The sequence below is a fragment of the Chiloscyllium plagiosum genome, unplaced genomic scaffold (assembly GCF_037043375.1).
Source record: "Chiloscyllium plagiosum isolate Xiang-an unplaced genomic scaffold, Cpla_swu_hap1 HiC_scaffold_6, whole genome shotgun sequence".
NCBI classification, from domain to species: Eukaryota; Metazoa; Chordata; class Chondrichthyes; order Orectolobiformes; family Hemiscylliidae; genus Chiloscyllium; species Chiloscyllium plagiosum.
In genome coordinates this window covers 90,959,479-90,981,346 of record NW_028270144.1, presented here as the reverse complement: position 1 = coordinate 90,981,346, position 21,868 = coordinate 90,959,479, and the positions used below count along the sequence as shown (strand labels likewise).

The following is a 21,868-nucleotide window of genomic DNA, read 5'->3' as shown; positions in this document are numbered from 1 at the left end:
CGATAGAGTTCCGGTTGGAATGCCATGCTTCTAGGAATTCTCATGACTGTCTCAGTTTGGCTTGTCCTAGGATGGATGTGTTGTCCCTGTTGAAGTGATGTCCTTCTTCATCTATATGTAAGGATACTAGTGAGAGTGGGTCATGCCTTTTTGTGGCTAGGTGATGTTCATTATCCTGGTGGCTAGTTTTCTGCCTGGTTGTCCAATGTAGTGTTTGTTACAGTTCTTGCAAGGCATTTTATAAATGACATTAGTTTTGCTTGTTGCCTGTACAGGGTCTTTCAAGTTCATTAGCTGCTGTTGGTGGGTTTGTGGGCTACCATGATGCTAAGAGGTCTGAGTAGTCTAGCAGTCATTTCCAAGATGTCTTTGATGTAGGGGAGAGTGGCTAGGGTTTCTGGACGTATTTTGTCTGCTTGTTGGGGTTTATTGCTGAGAAATTGGCGGACTGTGTTCATTGGGTACCCGTTCTTTTTGAATACACTGTACAGGTGATTTTCCTCTGCTCTGCATAGTTTCTCTGTGCTGCAGTGTGTGGTCGCTCGTTGAAATAATGTTCTAATGCAGCTTCGTTTGTAAGTGATGAGGTGATTGCTTCTGGAGTTCAGTATTTGGTCAGTATGTGTTGTTTTCCTGTAGACACTAGTTTGAAGTTCCCCATTGGCATTCGCTCTACTGCGACATCTAAGAATAGCAGTTTGTTGTTGTTTTCCTGCTCTTTAGTGAATTTTATGCTAGTAAGGGTATTATTGATGGTCTTGAAGGTTTCCTCTAATTTGTTTTGTTTAGTGATGACAAAGGTATCATCCACATAGTGGACCCAAAGTTTGGGTTGGATGATTGGCAAAGCTGTTTGTTCAAGTCTCTGCATTACTGCCTCTGCTAAGAACCCTGATATTGGAGATCCCATGGGTGTTCCGTTAGTTTGACTGCAAGTTGTTGTGTTGTTGAAGGCGAAGTGGGTAGTAAGGCATAGGTCCACTAGCTTGGCGATACTGTCCTTGCTGATGAAGTTGATAGTATTTGGTGTATGTGTCTTTGGTTCTACTAATAATGTAGTCTATATTTCCTTGGCCAGATTGATGTTGATGGATGTGAACAGGGCTGTTATGTCAAAGGAGACCATTATTTCATCCCCTTCTATCTTAGTGTCTTTGATGGTCTTTAGGAGTTCTTGGGTGGAGTGGATGGAGTGGCGTTAGTCTTCTACTAAGTGTTTTAGTCTTTGGTGTAGATCCTTGGCCAATCCGTAAGTTGATGTTCCAGGTACTCAGACTGTGGGTCTGAGGGGGGCTCTTGGTTTGTGAATTTTGGGTAGTCCGTAGAAGTTTGGTGTGTTGGATCCGTCTGGTTTCATTTTTTGGTAGTCGGTCTTATTTACTTCTCCAAATTTCTGAACCTCACCTTTGAGTAGAGCCGTGATTTGGTTCTCTAGTTGTGGAATTGGGTCTATCGCCACTTGTTGGTAAGTGATGGTACCTGCATGTAGTGCGTTTGCTTTCTCGACGTAGTCTCTTTGATTTAAGATGACTGTCAACCATCCTTTGTCTGCAAGTAGGATAACAATACTTTTTTAAAAGTCTTTCTAGCGCTTTCCTTTCTTGTGTATTGAGTGTGTTTCCTTCCTTTTCCTTGCTTAATGTTGGTGAGACTGTCTGATGGGTTGCTGGGTTTCCTCTGACAGTTGGTTATCTTTTAGTATTGTTTCTAATGCTGCTAAGAAATCTTCCTTGTCCACACCGCGGACTAGGCACCAGGATACATGAACATCACCTAGCCACAAAAAGACATGACCCACTCTCACTAATATCCTTACATACAGATGAGGATAGACATCACTTTGACTGGGACAACATATCCATCCTAGGACAAGCCAAGCAGAGACACGCACGAGAATTCCTAGAAGCATGGCATTCCAACTGGAACTCTATCAACAAACACATTGACTTGTATCCCATTTACCACCCCTGAGAAAAAGAACAGGAAATGACGTCACCACATGAAATGATGTCATCACAGGGAATTACATCACCAACTCAAGGAAACCTAAACACAAACAGAAAGCGGGACATGCCACCAGTGCTTCATCCGGAGGCTCAATGATGACGTTACCTAGTATGGTGATGAAACATCTGAAAACAAACCTTCCAGCTCAGCCAGCAAACTTATATCCAGAACCTCAACCTGAGCTACAAATCTTCTCAAACTTCGCTAAAGAAAGTTAGTTTTCATTATTGTAGAGAACAGTTCTGAAAGTTATTTTCTATAATACAAAATCATAATGCAAGTGGTATTTCGTTGTGCATCAGTTAAGGTGAGTGGTTCACTAATTATAATCACTTGTCATAATTAGAAACTTACCCAATCACTAAAATTAGTGTTGCAATTTCAGAAGCTGGTGAGTTGAGATATTGTAACTGCCTAAAGCAATTTCAGTAATGAATTTACTTTAATTCAATTTTGTTAACCCACCTAATGTTGGACCTGTAAAGTTGCTTATCCCTTACTCCTTCTCTCAGCCAAAAAAAATCAATCTTGAAACATTATCATTTCAAAATTGGTAACTAATTTTTAAGCAATTCACAAAATAGCCCAGAAACGGAAACTAGCGAACACAACAGTATCAATAAAAATTTGAATGCTATTCCAATAATCAATCATTCAAAATTTGTGATCACGGGATTGTTAGTTTTCAATCTTGCCAAGATGGAATATATAACAATATGGCCTGGATATTGTCGTGGTTATGATGTGAAATTATCTGCATTTATCATTTCTTCATTGAAACTGACAGCAATTTTGGAAAAATAAAGCTTAAATGCAGCGGTTGCTGTCAGCTATTCTCTCCTCCATTGGGTGTTCTGATGAGGTGCCAAATACAATTCCCAAGCAATCAATGAATGGATGAAAAATTTCTCTTTGATGCTGTTAGCCCTGAAGTATTACAGCTCCATGTAAAGCAATCTAGCCTGTCTCCTTCCATGCTCTACTTCTGCAAACCATCAAGTTTATTTCTTCAATTCCTTTTGAAGCCAGTGATCATCTCCACTTCCAACACCTTGAGTTGGCAGCAAGTTTCAGGTAATTAGTACTTTGTATTTTCAAAAGCCCTTTCTCACATTCCACTGCATATCTTTCCCAAACTTTTATATCCATGTTTATTGTACTAGCAGCTAAAGGGAACAGCTTCCTTTATTTAAAGCGGTCATTTTTTTCTGTACACCTCTATCATATCTTGACTCAAATCCTCTCTCTCAAATGGAGAAAAAACACAATTGCTCCCACATAAATGTTGCTAAAATCCCTCTAGCCTCAAACCAATTACTTAAATCACTCTCATATTCTTCCTTAATACGATCAGAACTGGATTTTATTAGTATTCAGAATACTGCAAGCAAATACCTGTTTTAAGTTGCCCCATTTTCAGTCAATTCAGTTTGGGATCAACATTCAAAACTTCCATCTTCAATTTATGTTTAATGTTATCTTGCAGCGTTGTTACATGCCATTGTTTTGTGTCATTTGATGTTATTTTGCATTATTTTCATTCTGGGCTGTTAATAGTCATTGGGTCTCATGATCTGATCAACACCACATTGAAATGAGTATAAATGGAGACATGCATTTGCAATTGAATAAACAGCGATCTTTTTCTAAAACTTTGAAGTAAAAGTTCTCAACAACAAATATTCAACCTGCAGTTTCTTTTTTGTAAGGAAACTGAAGCATGAGAATTTCTGAGCAAAAAGGCTCATTGCTTGAATTTGCAAACTGATTTTCATTTTGGTGCTCCAGAACTGCCCCCTGTGGAACTTTATATCAGGTAACGCTGAAAACCCATTTTAAAGTCTTAGAAAGACAGCAAATGGTACCAACCAAAATAGACAAAGGTTCACTTGGTAAGAAACTGAACATTAGGAAGTCAAGGCAGCTGAGAAAGTGCAAAAAAAAGAGCAAGAGGGAGAGAGAGAGAGAGATGAGTTTTATCAAATCTGAATTTTTATGATATTTATTTTATTTTGCAAGTTACTTCAACTATAAATGCATAGTACAACAAATACAGTACATGTACTTTGAGTTTTCTAGTCAGAAATTTTGAAGGAACCTAGCTTTGTTTTCTTACCTGTAGGAACCAATGATTCACTTAAAGTTACGATTTTCAGAAATACAACAATAACTAAGTGAGAAATTATTGTAATCAGTGTCTCTACTTATGAAGCCTAAGATTCTATATGTTTTACCAATTATATTCTCAACACGTTGGTACCTTCAAAAATCAATGTACATGAATCCACAAGCATCTGTCCCTTCATACTCTTTAGAGCTGTGTAATTAAGTCTACATTGTTTCTATATATTTTTACTATGAATTCTGTGTGTTAGGATTGAGCCCTCCACTACTTCGAAAGCTAGTGTGCCTCCAATTAAACCTGTTGGACTATAACTTTGTGTTGTGTGATTTTTAACTTTGTACACCCCAGTCCAACACCGGCATCTCCAAATCATTGTTTCTTCCTAACTGTTCTGTCAAAATTCATTGCCATATACTTTTCTGTATTAAATTCTATGTCACCTGTTCATTAGTTTATGTCCTATTGGGAGTCAATTTTTATCATCCACACTGCTAAGTTTAGTATTATTGGCAATTTTTGATATTATTTTAAAACATTTTAAGCTATTTAACCTCTCAATGTCTCTCCCCTTTCTTCATATCTTCCCTTTCTTTGTCCACACTTCTAACCCACACTTTCCACTCTACTTACATCTATTCCCCAGTTCTACTCTATTTGGGATTGCCACATGTGCCACATGTAATACAGAAAAGGATAGGTACTTTCTCGAGCATTCAGTTCCACTTTTGAAAAGGTCAGTGCTTGATCTGTGTTACCAATACTTAACAAACGAACTCAGGTTTTAAATTTAAGCAGATTAAAAATATACTTAATCACATGCAGCCAAATGAAATGTTAATGATTCAAAATTAGTGTATTTATTAAAAATAGTGGATATGGTGCACACTGTCAGTCAATATCTGTATTATCAGTATTTTTCATAACAATGCATGTTATGGATAATTCCTAAACATACCACTATTTTATAACAAGAAAACTTTACGAAAAACATGTCACCATCATGAACCAATTAGAATCACAACTTCTCTCATCGTGACTGACATTATTGATGTTCAAAATAAGGTTTTAAATAAAATGCTATTATAATAGTATAACTAAATTTTTGCACCAAATTGCCTTTTGTTTAGCTTTATACTATAAAGCTTTTGCTTGCAAAATTTAGTCCCTTCCAAAGCAAGAGTATGGACTTGATATTTTTGTTTATCACAGACTTACTTTATTTTTGAAAGTTCATTAGAAAGCGTAGAGGAAAAGAACAGTACAAGAGTTTCATTCCAGTTTGACTTTATTTAATTGTATGGAAGAAGATTAATTACTATGTTCTTTATCGATACTTTCAAAATTTAAACATTTCAATTAATAACGTGAAATTGTATGTCTATACCTTTCTTCTTTTTGCCTCTTGTATTCTTTTCTCTCTCCAGGGTCTTTGTTCACCATTACCCCCTCCACCAAATAAAAACCAAATGAGGGCTGGGGTGGAGGGGGTAATGGTGAACAAAGACCCTGGAGAGAGAAAAGAATACAAGAGGCAAAAAGAAGAAAGGTATAGACATACAATTTCAAAATCCATTAAAAAATAGAAAATGTCATAGCTATCTCATCCATTATTTCATGGAAAAAGAAGATCACGTAGCAGCTTCAAAGTGAAGCCAATTTTCTTCAGCTCTGTGAACAGGCAGCCTCTGCTCATGGCAATTCTCTTACAGCTGCTACACTGAGCCAATCATGTCAAATGCTGACCTTCAGTTCTGAAAGCACACTGGGATTCAGGATAAATGTATTTAGCCAAGATCTGCAGTCTGACAAAGGCAACATAGGCAAATACTTTTTCCACAGTACTCAACAGAGAGATGCCTTCACAGCTGTTGCAGGCAGACTTTCTATGGTGTCTAAAGCTTCCTCTAGACTATAACATGATGTAGTGTTAACCTCATCTGTCCAACTGTTATTGCAGTCAGTGATGACCTCCCCTGCTTTTGTTTTCAAAAGAGTAGTTTCCATTGCTGATGGACCTGTTGACTTTTTGATCCTATCAAGTATTATCTGTTTTGAAGGGCATCTGGGGGTTTTAGCAAAGCTGCAAACAGTGGCCATTAGAAGACCCATCTACAGTTTGGTGGACATTATTTAAAAACATCTCTTAGTGCATTCATAGTATTATATCTCACATAATTCTTGTAATTAACGAAAGCAAATTACTTAGCTTTAATAACAGGATCCTTGAAACATGCTACCTTGAAACATGAGTTGGTTTCCGCTCTTCCTTCACATATGTTCAGTGTTGTATTATAAATGGTCTCTTGGTGACTAAAAGGAAGCATCATTCAGGCTCTCTTCAGCCACACTTTAGATGCAACATATCAAACTGTTGGGCAGCATGTGAAAAATAATCCTATTTGTTGCTCCAATAGGAAACATTACTTGAAATCAAGATCAAAGAACTTCCATATAATGTATATTCAAATTTGGGATCTGGAGATTGATGCCTTTAACAAGTTGAGGGTAAGCACTCTTCTTGAACTACTCTACCATGGTTTACCTGTATAATTGAGTGGCTTGTTAGTTCAGTTCAGAGAGCAGTTACAAATGAAGCATATTTGTCGGGATAGGTTTGGCAAGAAAGTCAATTTTATTTTCCAAAAGAATATTATTGGATCAGAAAAATTCTGAAGTTTAAAAAGAAACTGTATTGGAAGTTGCATTATGGTGTTTGAACTCTTACTATTAGTCCACACTTCTTCAATAGGACTCCAACAGCATAATTACTACACTACTATAGCCCAAGCTTTCTGGAAAAGGAAAATATACCAAACATGATCATAACCATGTTAATAAAATGAAATAAGTATGAATTTTACTAGACATTTTTAAAAGAAAGAATGCCTATGTATATATTGGAGTTGGAGTAGACATCGACTGTTTAACCCCTTAAGCGTGTTCTACTATTAGTGAGATAATGGCTAATCAGAAACCCAATCTATTGTTATGGACCAGGCCAGATCCCCTTAATATATTTTAAGGTAGCCCAGACCCTAACTTTGTTTTCGACAAATGTATAGTGGATATTCCAGGAGTGATGCAGCCAGCCAAACCACACACCTTTAAAGAAAACAATTTACTTAAACACTTCTGACAAAACACGAACAAAAGAAAACACAATTTAGAATAACATAATGTATTTGATAACCTGACTCTATCGCAACTTAACAAAGCTGTTCCAATCCCTACAACATCCCAAAAACACACCTTAGCAAAAGGTAAATTCAAATATAGGTTCTTACAGGTAGGAGAGTTTTCAGAGAGAAAGTTTAGCAAGACTTCTGTTGAATCATGGAACCTTTTTTCACTGTAGCTGGTTCTCTAGGTCCTCAGAAAGTTTTAGACTGCTTGCTAAAACTAAACCAAACTAGAAAAAAACCTGAATTGGAGAACTGGCCACTCCTCCGACTGTTGACTTAGGCAGTTTCCGTCAGCCATTTCGGCACCACTGCCTTTACGACACCTCTTGACAAAAACCAATGGCAACATATCCTTGTTAAGGAGCAGGATCATCACAATATCCATCATTACTCCTTAGTCCTTTTCTATATCTGGCTAACAAAAATCAATCTCAGATTAAAAATTAACAATTGAGCTAATATAAATTGCTATTCGCAGTGTGTTCCAAAACTTCTCTCACTCTTTGAATGGATTAATGTTTCTTAATTTCGCTCCTAAAATTTCTGAATCTAATTTTTAGACTTTGGTCCTATTCACATACTATCCAAACTTAGAGAAATAGATTGTGTCAAATGTACCCCTCTATTTCCCTTAGTATTTTGGAATAAAGAATCAAATCCCTCAGACTTTTAAAAGGCCAGCAAAATAGCACCAATTCATGCAGTCTCTCTTCATATTTTGAGTCCAAGTATTATTAGCCCAATATATTCCCCCAAGGTGTGATGCCTGGAAATGCTAACCATACCCCAAGTGCAGTCTAATGCAAGTGTTGTATAATTGAAAAATAATTTCTACCCTTTATACTCTAGTCTTCTGCTGAGGAGGCCTGGAAGCCATTAGCCCTTTGATTATTTTCTGTTCATGACATTGTAATGATTTATACATCATCTTCTATGTGGAATTTTGCTGTTTCTAAGCTTTCACCATTTAGAAAGTACCCTATTCTATCCTTATATAAAAAAAGACCAAATTGGACAATTCAGACTTTTCTACATTAAATTCCATTTGCCAGTTGTTCTTAAAATCCACTTAGTTTAAACCCTTTGTAAATGTATGCACATGCTCCACCATATCTTTATCTAGATTGTTTTTATGAATTGAGAAATGAGGTGGTATCTTTGGAATTGTCTAGCGCAGAGGATTATGAATGTTCCATTGGTGAATATACAGTATTTAAGGTGGAGATAGGCAATTTTATGCTGTCAGGGAGCCGGGGATAGTGAGCATGTAGGAAAGCGGAAGGAAGCAGAAAACCACTCTCAAGACTGTAATATGCAATGAGGCACATCAATGTGACCTACTCTGGCTCTTATTTATATAGTCATAGTTCTATAGCATAGAAATAGACCCTTCAGTCCAACTTGTCCATGCCAAATCAGAGATTCTTAATTAATCGCATCCTATTTGCCAGCATCTGGCCCATATCCCTCTAAATTTTTCCTATTCATGCACCCATCCAGATGCCTTTAAATGTTGTAATAATACCCACTTCCTCTGGCAGCTCATTCCATAAAGCACCACCATCTGCATGAAAAGGTTGTCTCTCAGGTCCTTTTTAAATCTTTCCCTTCTCACCTCAAACCTATTTCCTCTAGTTTTGGACTTCCCTACCCTAGAAAAAGAGATCTTGGGTATTCACCCTATGTATGCCCCTCATGAATTTATAAACCTCTATAATGTCACCCCTCAACCTCCGATGCTCCAAGGAAAAAAATCTCCAATGTATTCAACCTCCCCTATAGCTCAAATCCTCCAATCTTGGCACCATCCTTACAAGTCTTTTCTGAACTCTTTCAAGTTTAAGAACACCTCTCCTATAGCAGGGAGACCAGAATGGAAAGCAGCATTCTAAAAGTGGCCTAACCAATATCCTTTACAGCCACAACATGACTTCCCAACTTCTATACTTAATGCACTGACCAGGGAAGGCAAGCATGACAATGCCTTCATCACCACACTATCTACCTGTGCCTCCACTCTCAAGGAACTACGCAATTGCACTCTTCTGTTTGGCAACACTCCCCAGGGCCAACTCTTGCCCTAATTTGCCTTATCAAAACAGAACACCTCAATCATCTAAATTAAACTCCATGTGCCATTTGCCCAACTGATCAAGTTCCCATTGTCTTCTGAGATAACCTTCTTCACTGTCCACGAGACCACTACTTTTGGTGTCATCTGCAAACTTACTAACCATACCTCCTAAATTCATATCTATTTATATAAATGATGAAAAGCAATGGACCGAGCACCAATCCTCACGGCACACCACTGGTCACAGGCGTACAGTCCAAGAAACAACCCTCAACCATCATCCTCTGTCTTGCTTATGGAGTCACGATATGGACTGGGGTGGACAAAGTCAGAAGCCACATGACACTAGGTTATAGTCCAATAGGTTTATCTGAAATCACAAGCTTTCAGAGCATAGCCCCTTTATCAGGTGAAGTGAGAGAAAAGCACACAGATACAGAATTTATGGGCAGAGAGATCAAAAGATTATACAAACGTTGAGTGGAGTGTCAAATAAGTCTCTGGAGGTGATCAAAGGTGTCACACAGTGCAAGCAAAGTGTTAAAAACTGAATAACAAGCAAAGGGATGACCAATAACCAGATTTGAAATAATTTATCTAAAATATTAAAGCTGTTAATAATTTATATTTATTATATACAACAGTCTCTATAATTCCTTAACTTTCATCGTGTGAACTGATTGAGGTTTTGTTGTTGTAATAAGAAGCGTTGCTTTTATTGATAATGTGGAATTTTTTTTCTCTATATTAGAAAGCATAGGATTATGTTCTACCTTGTCAGCAAGTAGTTTTACAGGACATTTTGATTTATATCACATAGTTTTATCAGCTGAGACAGTAAATCAATGTCATGCCCACTCCTTCAAATCAATGTAAAAGAAATAATCTCATGTCAGTACTTAATGCATAAGCTGGGAAGTTATTTGTTCCTTATCCAGTACCATTAAAAATTCAGATTTTCTAAACATTATTATATTGCTATTTCTGGGACCTAGCAGGGCTCAAAAGACTGTCACATTTCCTACATTCCAATATCAGTTTCCTTAGGAAGAAACAATGCTGAGGAACTGAAATAGTATAAATCACACAAGGACATAAAAGGTGTTTCATAAATGCAAGGTTTTCTTTACCCTATGTAGATTAGATTATGATTCGGAGATGCCGGTGTTGGACTGGGGTGTACAAAGTTAAAAATCACACAACACCAGGTTATAGTCCAACAGGTTTAATTGGAAGCACACTAGCTTTCGGAGCGATGCTCCTTCATCAGGTGATGTCGAAATCACCTGATGAAGGAGCGTCGGTCTGAAAGCTAGTATGCTTCCAATTAAACCTGTTGGACTATAACCTGGTGTTGTGTGATTTTTAACTAGATTAGATTAGATTATTTACAGTGTGGAAACAGGCCCTTCGGCCCAACAAGTTCACACCGACCCTCCGAAGAGCAACCCACCCAGACCCATTTCTCTACATTTACCCCCTTACCTAACACTACAGGCAATTTAGCATGGCCAATTCACCTAACCTGCACATTTTTGAACTGTGGGAGGAAACCTGAGCACCCGGAGGAAACCCACATAGACACGGGGAGAATGTGCAAACTCCAAACACACAGTTGCCTGAGGCGGGAATTGAACCTGGTTTCTGGCGCTGTGAGGCAGCAGTGCTAACCACTGTGCCATCCTGCCGCTTTTTACGAACTTTTTCCAGTTTGGGACTGATATTTGACATTATGGTGACCAGTTTAATATTGATTTAAAAGTTATTCACTTACCAAGTCATAGAGACAATAGAGATGTACAGCACGGAAACAGACCCTTTGGTCCAACTCGTCTATGCCGAACAGATATCCTAACCTCACCTAGTCCCATTTGCCAGCACTTGTCCTATATCCCTCTAAATCCTTCCTCTTCATATTACCACCACCTCTGGCATCTCATTCTATACACGCCCCACCCTCTGTGTGAAAAGGTTGCCCATTAGGTCCCTTTTATATCTTTCCTTCCTCACCCTAAACCTATGCCCTCTAGTTCTGGACTCCCACAACCAGGGAAAAAACCTTGTCTGTTTATCCTATCCATGACCCTCAATTTTATAAACCTCCTTTCATGGCCCTGCAGGAGGCCAGCGAGGCTTACCTGGTGTGGCTCTTTGTGGACACCAACCTGCGCACCATCCACGCAAGCGAGTCACCATCATGCGAAAAGACATCCAGCTGGCCTGTCAGGTCTGCGGGGAGCACACCTAAACAGAGCCTGGCCAGCCCTGCACCCTTCAGTCTTTGATGCTCCAGGGAACACAGTTCCAACTTATTCAGTCTCTTCTTATAGCTCAAACCCTTCAACCCTGGCAACATCCTTGTAAACCTTTTCTGAACCCTTTCAAGTTTAACAACATCCTTCCGATTGAAACGAGACCAGAATTACACACAATATTCCAAAAGTGGCCTAACCAATGTCCTGTACAGCTGCAACATGACCTCCCAATTCTCAATGCTCTGACCAATAAAAGGTGTTCTACCATGAGCTGTACAGCTCCCAAAAACAAAGAGGTGTTGAAATGGAAGATGCCTGACTGGGTAAACAAGATAATATCATTTATATCTTTTGGCTTGTTTTGTACAAAAAGAAGTTACGATATCTTAATGCACAAAGTGGTCACAGAAATGGAGAATTTGATCACAATGAGAGCTAGTATCTGTGGTTAATGAAGGTTTAAGACTGAAAGTATTTTCCCAGTGTTCTAGTGTTCAATACAAGTTAGTTCGTAGCAAAATAAATAAGTTTCAATAAATTAAAAATTAAATGTAAACCAGTGCCTTGAGTGGCTCGGTAACACTACTGTTGACCAAGCTGGCTGGGTCCTACAAAGAAAAACCAGATATTATATTGTCTGCCATGTTTTTGGAACATAATGTGGGAAAATGTGAGTTTATGCACCACGACAGGAAGAATAGAGGAGTAGAATATTATTTGATGGAGAAAGACTACAGAAAGCTGCAACATAGCGGGATTTGAATGTCTTCATGCATAAGTTACAAAAGAGGTGCATCCAAGTTCAGTGGGTAATAGGGAAGGCAAATGGATTATTGGGCTTAATTTCAAAGGGAATGGAATGTTAAAAATAAGGAAGTTTTGCAAAACAATACAAGGCACCAGTTAGGCCATACCTATGAACTAGCATTGGAGACAGTTCAGAGACAGTTCACTCTGAGTATAAAAAGATGCTCTTAAGAGAACAGACAGTGCTTTGGACCTGTACCCATTGAGTTCTGAAGAATGACAGGTGACCTTATTGAAACCTGTCTTAGGGAGGGTTGACAAGGTAAATGCTGGGAGGAATGGGCGAGGTGAAGTCCCAGGATAGGCAGTCAGCATCACCAAGTGCAGCTGGAGCATTCAGGTGCCAGAAGCCAATAGGCTGGCAGCAGACCTGAGAGAGATTCTGAAGTGGTCACAGCAAGGTTAAAAGGAGCAGCAAAAGCTGAGAAGTCCCTAGAGCAGACAGACCAGCAGTAGAGCTGCTTCCACAAAAAGAAATGTGACAACACAGGAAAGCAGGTACAAAATTTGTGGGCATTTCTATCTTGTCTCGTGATTGGATATTGATTTAAGTTGAGACCATAAATACAGCTAACAAACTTTGCACAAATAAGTAATATTTTAGAACTTCAAAACTGATTTTTTTCATTTGGTAGAGTTAAGGAGTTTTGATTAGTTGCCTGACTTAAACAAGAATAAGATTTTTCTCATCTATACCTAAGTCAGAGTGTGGGTAAAATAAACGTGAGTGCACATCTCTTTTGTTAAGCTATATCTGGGAAACACAGATCCTTGATTTTCTCATGCTGCATTATATTTGAAATCCTAAACACTCCTGCCAATCTGGATGACTGTGTGCAGGAGGTGCCTGCAGGTGGAGCAACCAAGGCTCCAGGTTTTTGCACTTGAATGGCAGCTGGGGCACTGTAGCCCCAAAGCCTAGAACATGTTGGTGGCGACAAGTAATATCTAACACCACCATGGAGACATGAAAATGGAATCTGGGAGCAAACAACAATGAAGTATTGATTGTGGCCTCCTTTCTGACAATAGTCCTGATTTTAAACAAAAGTCCCCAAATATATTTTACAAAATAAAAAATAAAACTTCAGAACTATAGAAAAACGTCATTAATAAAAACAGTGGCCTGAATTTTGCAATGGTAAAACCATCAGTTTATTTCACCACTGAAACTGAAAGCAACAGGATGTATAACACAGATAGCAAAATGTTGCTGCTAATGATTCTGCATTCGTTCGGAGGTACTAATGTCCTTCAAAACTACCATCACCGAGTAATCATTGAATCAATGAACATCCATTCTTCTGCTGTTAATCTCACAGTAAAAACCCTTGAAAACCCTTTTTTGAGCAAGGCATTATTGCATTCTTAAATAATGTACCAATGCCTCAACAGTACCACTAATGAGCCTCAGTGATCCTGAGAAGTTTTTTTTTGTGTGGAGAGAGAAAAAAATCCTTCAGTGTTAAAAATTTAAAATGTATCCAATAAAAATTTTACAATTTTACAAGTTTTTTAGTTACCAAAGTTTTGGATTTGCTGGGTATGGTTAAACAGGGCAAAAAAACAGCATGTATGAGTCAGATACCACAAAACTTCAAGGTATCCATTTCACTATATCTATGGCCTCTGTGAGATTAATGGATAAAATTAATAATGTAGACCCAATCATCTTCAGTTGCTTCAATGTATTTATACATTCAATTTTGTTGCTAATAGACCAGAGCTGGAAAATAGGACTAGTACAGTCAGGTCTTTAACTGGCATGGACCCAATGAGCCAAATGGCCAAATGGGTGTATGAGATGGTTTTCCCTTGTGGAAGAGTCCAGGACCAGGGATATAATTTCAGAGGAAAGGTTGCCCATTTAAAACAAAGATGAGGAGGAATTTCTTCTCTAAAGGTAATGAATTGGTGGCATTCATTACTTCAGATGGCTGTTTAGGCTGGTTGTTAAATATATTCATGACTGAGTTTTTAAGAATTAAGGGGATCACAGTTAATGGAAAAAAAGACAGGAAGGTGGATTATTAAATCAACCATGCTGGTATTCAACTATGGAGCAGAGTCAATGGCCAAATGGCCTACTTCTGTTGCTATGGTTTGTGGCTGGCACAGGCATTGAGGGATTCAGAGGGAGAAATCTACTGAGCATCAATCCTCTCCAATCTACCTGATAGTATCAGCAGGAGTAACCACCACTCAGTCATTGTGGTGATCAAGTGTTATCTTTGCACTGAGGACACCCTCCATTGTATTGTGTGGCACTACTGCTATCCTAAGACTTAAACGGATCTTGCAACTCAAAACTATCATGAGATACTATGGGCTTTTAGATCAGCAGAACTGTATTCAACTACAGTCTGTTACCTCATAGCCTGGCAGATGCCAAATGGGATCATTGCCAACAAATTGAGAGATCAGCCAAGAGATCAGTGAAGTGTGCAAAAAAGCAGTTTAATTTGGATAAATGGAAGGTATTGCATTTTGGTAAAGCGAACAAGGGCAGGACTTATACAGTTAATGGTAGGGCTCTAGGTAGTGTTGTCAAACAGAGAAGCCTAGGGGGCTCAGGTATATAATTCTTTGAAAGGTGCATCATAGGTGGTTAAAAAGGTGATTAGCATGCTTGCTTTCATTGCTCAGACCATTGAGCACTGGAGTTGGGATATCACATTGAGGGTGTAAAGGACGTTAGCGAGGACACTTTTGGAGTACTGTGTAAAATTTTGCTATGGGAAAAATATGATCAAACTGGAGGTGGTTAGAAAATATTTACAAAGATGTTGCTGCAACAGAAAGGTTTGAGTTTTAGGGAGAGGCTGCAGTGTAAAAGGTTAAGAGGAGACCTTATAGAGATTTATAAAATCATGATGGGCATAGATAAGGTGAACAAAGGTCCTTTCACTAGGTTGGGGAGTTCAAAACTAGGGGGTGTATTTTTAAGGTGAGAGGAGAAAGATTTAAAAGGGACCTGAGGGGTAACTTTTTCATACAAGGGTAGTTCATATGTGGAATGAACTGTCAAAGGAAATGGTATGTGCCGGTACAGTTACAACTTTGAAAGACATCTGGACAGGTATACGAATAGGAAAAGTTTAGAGAAATATGGGCCAAATGCGGGCAAGTGGGACTAGCTTAGTTTGGAAAACATGGTCAGCATGGACGAGTTGGACCGAAGGGTCTGTTTCCATACTGGCTGACTCTGGTCATGAATGATGTAGACAATAAAACAACCAGGAGGAAATAGTTGCACAAATAGACTATCCTCATCACTGGGGACACTCAGCACATCAGTGAAGTCAAGGCGAACGTATTAGCATCCATTACACAGATGCTAGCCTTCAGTCATTTCAATTCACAACACATGACATTAAGAAATAGGAACCAGGTGCAGGAATAGATAATTCAGCCCTTCAACCCTGCACTGCCATTCATTACAATCATGGCTGAACCTATCTCGGTTTCAATCACACTTTGCTGCCTATTCTCCATAACTCTTCAACCCATTACTAATTAAAAATCTGTTGATGACTTCCTTAAATTTACTCAATGTGCTGGCTCCATGCACTGTCGTGTAATGAATTCCAGATTATCGGTCCTTTGAGAGAAGTAATGTCTCCTCATCACTGTTTTAAACTTGCTACCCCTATTCTAAAACTATGACCATGGTTTTAAATTCCTCTTGTGGGGCAAACATCCTCTCTAGCTCTACTTTGTGAATCCCTTTTTGCATCTTATATGTCTCAATTAATTTTCCCCTCATTTTTTAAACTTGAGTGTGTTTAGGCCAGAAATGCTCAATCTTTCCTCGTGAAACAAACCTTTGGAATCAATCTAATCAATCTTCTCTGAACTGCCTCCAATGCAACTCAAACTCCTTCCTCAAAGAGGGGACCAAAACTGTAGAGTCTCCAGCTGCAGTCTCATTAATGCCTTGTAGTCACAGCAGCACTTCCCTACTTTCATACTCTCTTCCTTTAATTATAAATGCCAAACTCCATTTGCCTTTCTTATTACCTCATGCATGTGGACACCTAGATCCTTCTGCACTGAAACATTTTGAAGTTTCTCTCTATTTAGATAATACGTGCCTTTCTGCTCTTCTAACCAAAATGGACAACCTCACAATTAACTTTAAACTCCATCTACACCTTTCACCTAACCTATCCGCATTTATTTGTAAATTTGTCTTGTACCTAACAATGTAATTTTTCACGTGCAGTGCAAGTGTGCTAAGTGCATAAGCTTTCTAACATCATTCAATGCTGTTTTCTGATCTTTGAAACAGGACATTTTCTTCCCATTATTGATGCAAATTTTAAAATTATCTTTTAATTTCCCCAAACAATAACTTAGAAAAGTTTTTCCTTGTTACTATCAGCATTGGTTGCTTCAGAGGAATTAATACTGTCTCTTGGGATTTCCCATTTTGAATACATAATTACGATAACATTTTAAAAAATGTTTATTTCCCTTTAATTACACCAACTACAGTACAACTTTTCAATGCATAACCTTCAAATGATTCCTCAGAAATTGACGAGGTATTTTCTATAGATAGAAAAGAATGTACAGTCCCTTGAGAAACTGATCCACATTTATAGTTATTAAATAACAATAATGCAGGCTTTAAAGGGCATTTATGTAGACCTTGCACAATTCCAAGGCATAGGTAATGAAATTGCAGCTCATGTTTGACACAACCAAGTATATCAAAGTTTAACATACATGAAGAGAGTGGATGAATTTGCCTCCAAAAGCCCTAAAATGCCTGCGAAAAGAAAAATCGATAACAAATGAGAGAAATGCTATCCCTGCCTGTGAGAGAGATAGAACAAAGATGGTCTGTGCAAGAAGCCCAACTGCTAGCATATGGAATGCCAATGTAGCACTAAAAGCTGTGGTGAATCTGAGCCAGGAAGGAAGACAGTGAAATGGCGACAAAGATTAAAAACGCTCAAATAAGACACCCGCATTATATTCCCTAACCGGTACTTGTCTCAAAGCTGCAGCCTCATCATTTCCAAACAGTTAAACCTGGACAACAGTAGATCATACTCTCCAAACCACTTGTTAATTTATTTACTTATAAAGGTTGTCATATCTTTAAATATTTTGTGCCCTAAATTTACTACTGACTTTAGTTAAGTTGTTGCTAAGGGTTAAGTGCTAGATTGCTAGAAACCAGCTTTCATTTTTCTAATGAATTTTGAACTGAGCTGTCCATATTCATCCTGAATAATTTGAAAGCAAGGTACCTTTCTACAAACTGCTACACTTTACTCTGGTGTTTCACCGCTTTGGGCTACACATTAACTGTAACTAATGTCAGAGCGTCCTCATGCTGACTTTGCAATATGAATACAGTCTTTTTTTAGATTAGATTACTTAGTGTGGAAACAGGCCCTTCGGCCCAACAAGTCCACACCAACCCGCCGAAGCGCAACCCACCGTGCAGATCCATTCCCCTACACTTACCCCATCACCTAACATATGGATAATTTAGCATGGCCAATTCACCTAACCTGCACATTTTTGGACTGTGGGAGGAAACCGGAGTACCCGGAGGAAACCCACGCAGACACGTGGAGGATGTGCAAACTCCACACAGTCGGCTGAGGTGGAAATTGAACCCGGGTCTCTAGCGCTGTGAGGCAGCAGTGCTAATCACTGTGCCACCGTGCCGCCCATTTTGTGTGGACTAAGTACTAAACATCAAATGGTATCTGGGTCCTAATACGATAAGACATAATAAGATATCAGGGCATATAATGGAGCAGTGAAGATAGAAATTTCACGAGATACTTTTATGTTTTACATCCATTCAGTTTGTGACAGGGATCAGTAGTAGAGTGGTCAGCTTACTAAGCTAGCAATCCAAAAGCCTGGATGAATTATTAGGACTCAAATTCCCTTCTTGGAAGGGAAATTAAACTCAATGAAATAAATTGCATTGTTGTAAAGATAAACACATGATGCACTAATGTCCTCTCTGGAAAGAAATCATCCTTAAATATTGAGGCCTTTGTTGAATCCAAACACACTGCAATGTAATTGACTTTGAACTGATCTTTGAAAATGACCAGCAAACAACTCAGTTGTATTCAAAAAGGTAGTTTACCACTAGTTTTTCAAGGATAATTTAGAACAGGGAAAGCACATCAGATTATAGCATTGACATATGTTTATCACGTACTTTTGATCGGATTAATCCTTGGCTGAAAATTGGATGATCTGTGTATTATAGTCTTTTGATTTAGATTACTAAAATGCTGTAAAAGCTAAGGAAAAAAAACTGGAAAAAACAGTACAAATACAGACTAGTCATGTTACCATGTAATCTAACGCTTTATGGAGTAAATGAAAATGAAGAAAAGTAGACCCTGAAATTCCTCAAGGAAATCTCAAAACAGCCTTTGAAAAAGAGCTTAAGCATTTGTATGCAGATATATCAGCCCAGGTTTGACAGGTTAGTGCGATGTGGTATGTTCTATGGTGCTGTTTGCTGTGGTGTTGACCACCTCACAATCTTGGGATATTACACCTCCAGACATATTCCTTGCCTACTTAGATATTTTCTAACCAAACTGTTCAGAGGTGTTATTGCACACCTCTGGAGCAGGTGGACCTTGAACCCAGGTCTCCTGGCCCAGAGATAAGGTCTTTACTGTCGTGCCATAAGAGCTCCAAAAACTAAATTTAAGATTCCCTACAGTATGGAAACAGGCCCTTCGGCCCAACCAGTCCACACCGACCCTCCAGAGAGTAACCCACCCAGACCCACCTCCCTCTGACTAATGAACCGAACACTATGGGCAATTTAGCCTGGCAGTTCACTGACCTGCACATCTTTGGACCTTGGGAAGAAACCGGAGCACCCGGAGGAAACGCACGCAGACACGAGAAGGATGTGCAAACTCCACACAGACAGTCGCCCAAGGCTGGAATTGAACCTGGGACCCTGGTGCTGTGAAACAACAGTGCTAACTGCTGAGCCACGGTGCAACCCCTCATATTGACAACCTCACATTGCCCAGCCTTGGAGTAGAGCTGGGGTGGCACAATATGTAAGGAATAAAAACTTCAAAACAAGTTGAAAATATATGTCAGCTGGATATTGTCACATTGCTGTTTAGGGGACCTTGTATCACAGATGAAATGAAGTCATTATTCTGAAGGGTCACTGAATTCAAAACGTCAACAGTTTTCTCTCCACAGATGCTGCCAGACCTGTTGAGTCTCTCCAGCATTTTCTGTTTTTCTTAGCTTCAAATCTCCAGCATTCGTAGTTCTTAGATTTATTTCTGTTATTATGTTAGTAGCTACAGTGCAAATAAAGAGTAACTATAAAAAAGATAAATTTCCATAAAAATGTAAGTAGGATACCTGTAATAACATTCCACATGTTGATTTGATTTTCAAAAATTATATAAGCAGTAATTGAAAGACCGTGATAAGCATGGTGCTCTACTATGTTCCACTGGCGAGTCTAGTGACAAACAAATCACGGATGGTAACGTGCCGGATTTCTGAACCCTATCATATTCTCCGGCATGTTTTAGTCGGAGGGTAACTTGAACTTTATGTAGACACTGATTGATCCAAATCCCTTGCTGAGGTTGTGGGCGAGGGGATGGCCGTGACATATCCCAGATTTGTGAGGTGGATATCACCACAGCGAGAAACACGTCACACCAACTGGCCACACTGGGCTGGTATGTTTTATGCAGATATGCACAGACACATACTTGGGAAAATGCCTGTAACAAACGCAATACCGAACAAGTAACCAGAAAAGTTTGAATCGGTTTTGCTTGGAGTCGGTTGCCAAGACACCGCGGACAGGGCAGCGCCAGCAGGCCCTGTGCCGCTGATCATGGCATTAACATGGTCTCTGGTTGAAGTTGTTAGACATTGTTTACCTCTCGAGCTCGCCATCTTTCTCCATGACAACTTCCTGCGCCCCTCTAACACGGCTCTGAAGCGCGCGATTTGTTCGGTTTCTTTTCAAAGCCGCGTCTCGGTGCGCGAGCACCCCCCCGGACTCGGAGCGAGCCGGCGCGAGGACCACTAAAGCCCAGCTTCTCCCCGCCCCTCCACTGTCCGCACCAGGATGGCCCATCTCAGTCGCCTGATCATATCTGACCCAAAATAAAAACGACAGACGCAAGTGACTGAAATATGAAACGTTGTAGATCTCGGCGGCAAATAACATTCACTTTCTCAAGGAAATTATTTTTCTCTCTTCCTTTCTGTCTCCCCCTCCGCAACACACACCACCTCCAGCTTTCCTCATTCATGCAGGCAACGTCCAGAGACAGAAAGGTTTCTTCAGGCCGGCTTCACTCTAACTTGCTGGGACTGAGAGGCAGGGCCACTTTGTCATGCGTCCTGAATGGTCTGTTTCCCACGTGATGTCGTCCGGAGGGTGGAACTATGTGGCGTTTCGACTTACAATTGGACATCTGTCCTGTCAATTGGAGGATGTAGCTCCGCGACGAAGCAAGTTTATTTGACTGGTAATTTTTGTACAAATCTTGAATACTGAGACCAAGTTCTGGACGTGAATGCTGTCCGGTCGCCTTGGAACATTGTTGCTTGCACGATTTCTTTGAATGATATGGTACTGTATGCGATTTGCACCAACGAAAGGTAAAGTAAACGTAAAGGAAAACCAATTTGGTATTAATTTCGCAGTTATTGGTATCTTGACAACGAAGAACCTTGGAGGGAGCGTGTGAGAGAGATAGGCAGGCGTTTACTACCCCTCCCAACTCAATCTTTTAAACATGAAATCCTCCTGCTAGGTTGGTTAATTCCCCCCCATATCGCATTACTGGTAGATATGAGTCTATAGGAGCAAGCTGTTAATGTGACAGTTATCTGGGAAACTGCTGGTGAGAGCCGCTTCTTGGTTTGGTTGGCGAGATTGCTTTGATATTTGACTTGTGCATGTTACACGTCTCGCCATGCTTTGAGGAGGAGTGTTTGTTATTGCTGTCAGATGGGATACATATATATGGGCTTGTTAATGGGCAACATAAAACCTGCCATTCTGAGAGCACAAACAAACAGATGTTTAATTGATTCTGTCCATCCCCTACCCGATTTCCAGCATCCGCAGTCATTTGTTTTTGTGTAGGTGTACAATGCGTTGATATTTAACAATGAAATTTAATTTCTTCGCTGTTATTGATGTCCTTGTCGTTCACCTGTTAATTTGTTCAGTCGTTCAGGTCGTCTTCATGTCAAGCATAGACGCAAGTTTCTATTTAATCTTGCAAATATTTAAAGTAGAAGCGATCAGTTTAGAAAATGTTCTTGCGTTGGTAAAATGTAAAGTTGACTTATGTTTTAATGACATTTCAATAGCAATCATTTTAAATTAACGGAATGGCCGAAGATAAGCAGATCT

The 21,868-nt window shown here is 39.3% G+C and overlaps 2 protein-coding genes and 1 pseudogene across 6 annotated transcripts in view; 1 reads left to right on the top strand and 2 right to left on the bottom strand.

Moving 5' to 3' along the window:
* LOC122548022 (protein POLR1D) overlaps window positions 1–20,750 on the bottom strand; it is a 45,647-nt gene extending 24,897 nt beyond the window's left edge. Inside the window, exon 1 of the mRNA XM_087988197.1 lies at window positions 20,376–20,750. Coding sequence (XP_087844323.1) covers window positions 20,376–20,668 — 293 coding nt within the window. The 5' untranslated portion in view covers window positions 20,669–20,750. The remainder of the gene's footprint in view (window positions 1–20,375) is intronic.
* LOC148149807 (uncharacterized) lies at window positions 245–20,331 on the bottom strand (annotated as a pseudogene).
* Window positions 20,751–20,966: 216 nt separating the features above from the next.
* The window catches only part of lnx2a (ligand of numb-protein X 2a), a 112,643-nt gene continuing 111,741 nt past the window's right edge, over window positions 20,967–21,868 (top strand). For 3 of the 5 annotated variants that reach the window (XM_043692006.2, XM_087988195.1, XM_043692005.2), the window contains exon 1: window positions 20,967–21,105. Coding sequence is in view for 1 of the 5 variants with exons in the window: in XM_087988196.1 (XP_087844322.1) it covers window positions 21,074–21,105 (32 nt within the window). In the remaining 4 variants the exon portion in view is untranslated. The remainder of the gene's footprint in view (window positions 21,106–21,868) is intronic. The other 2 variants (XM_087988196.1, XM_087988194.1) reach the window with 2 other exon arrangements.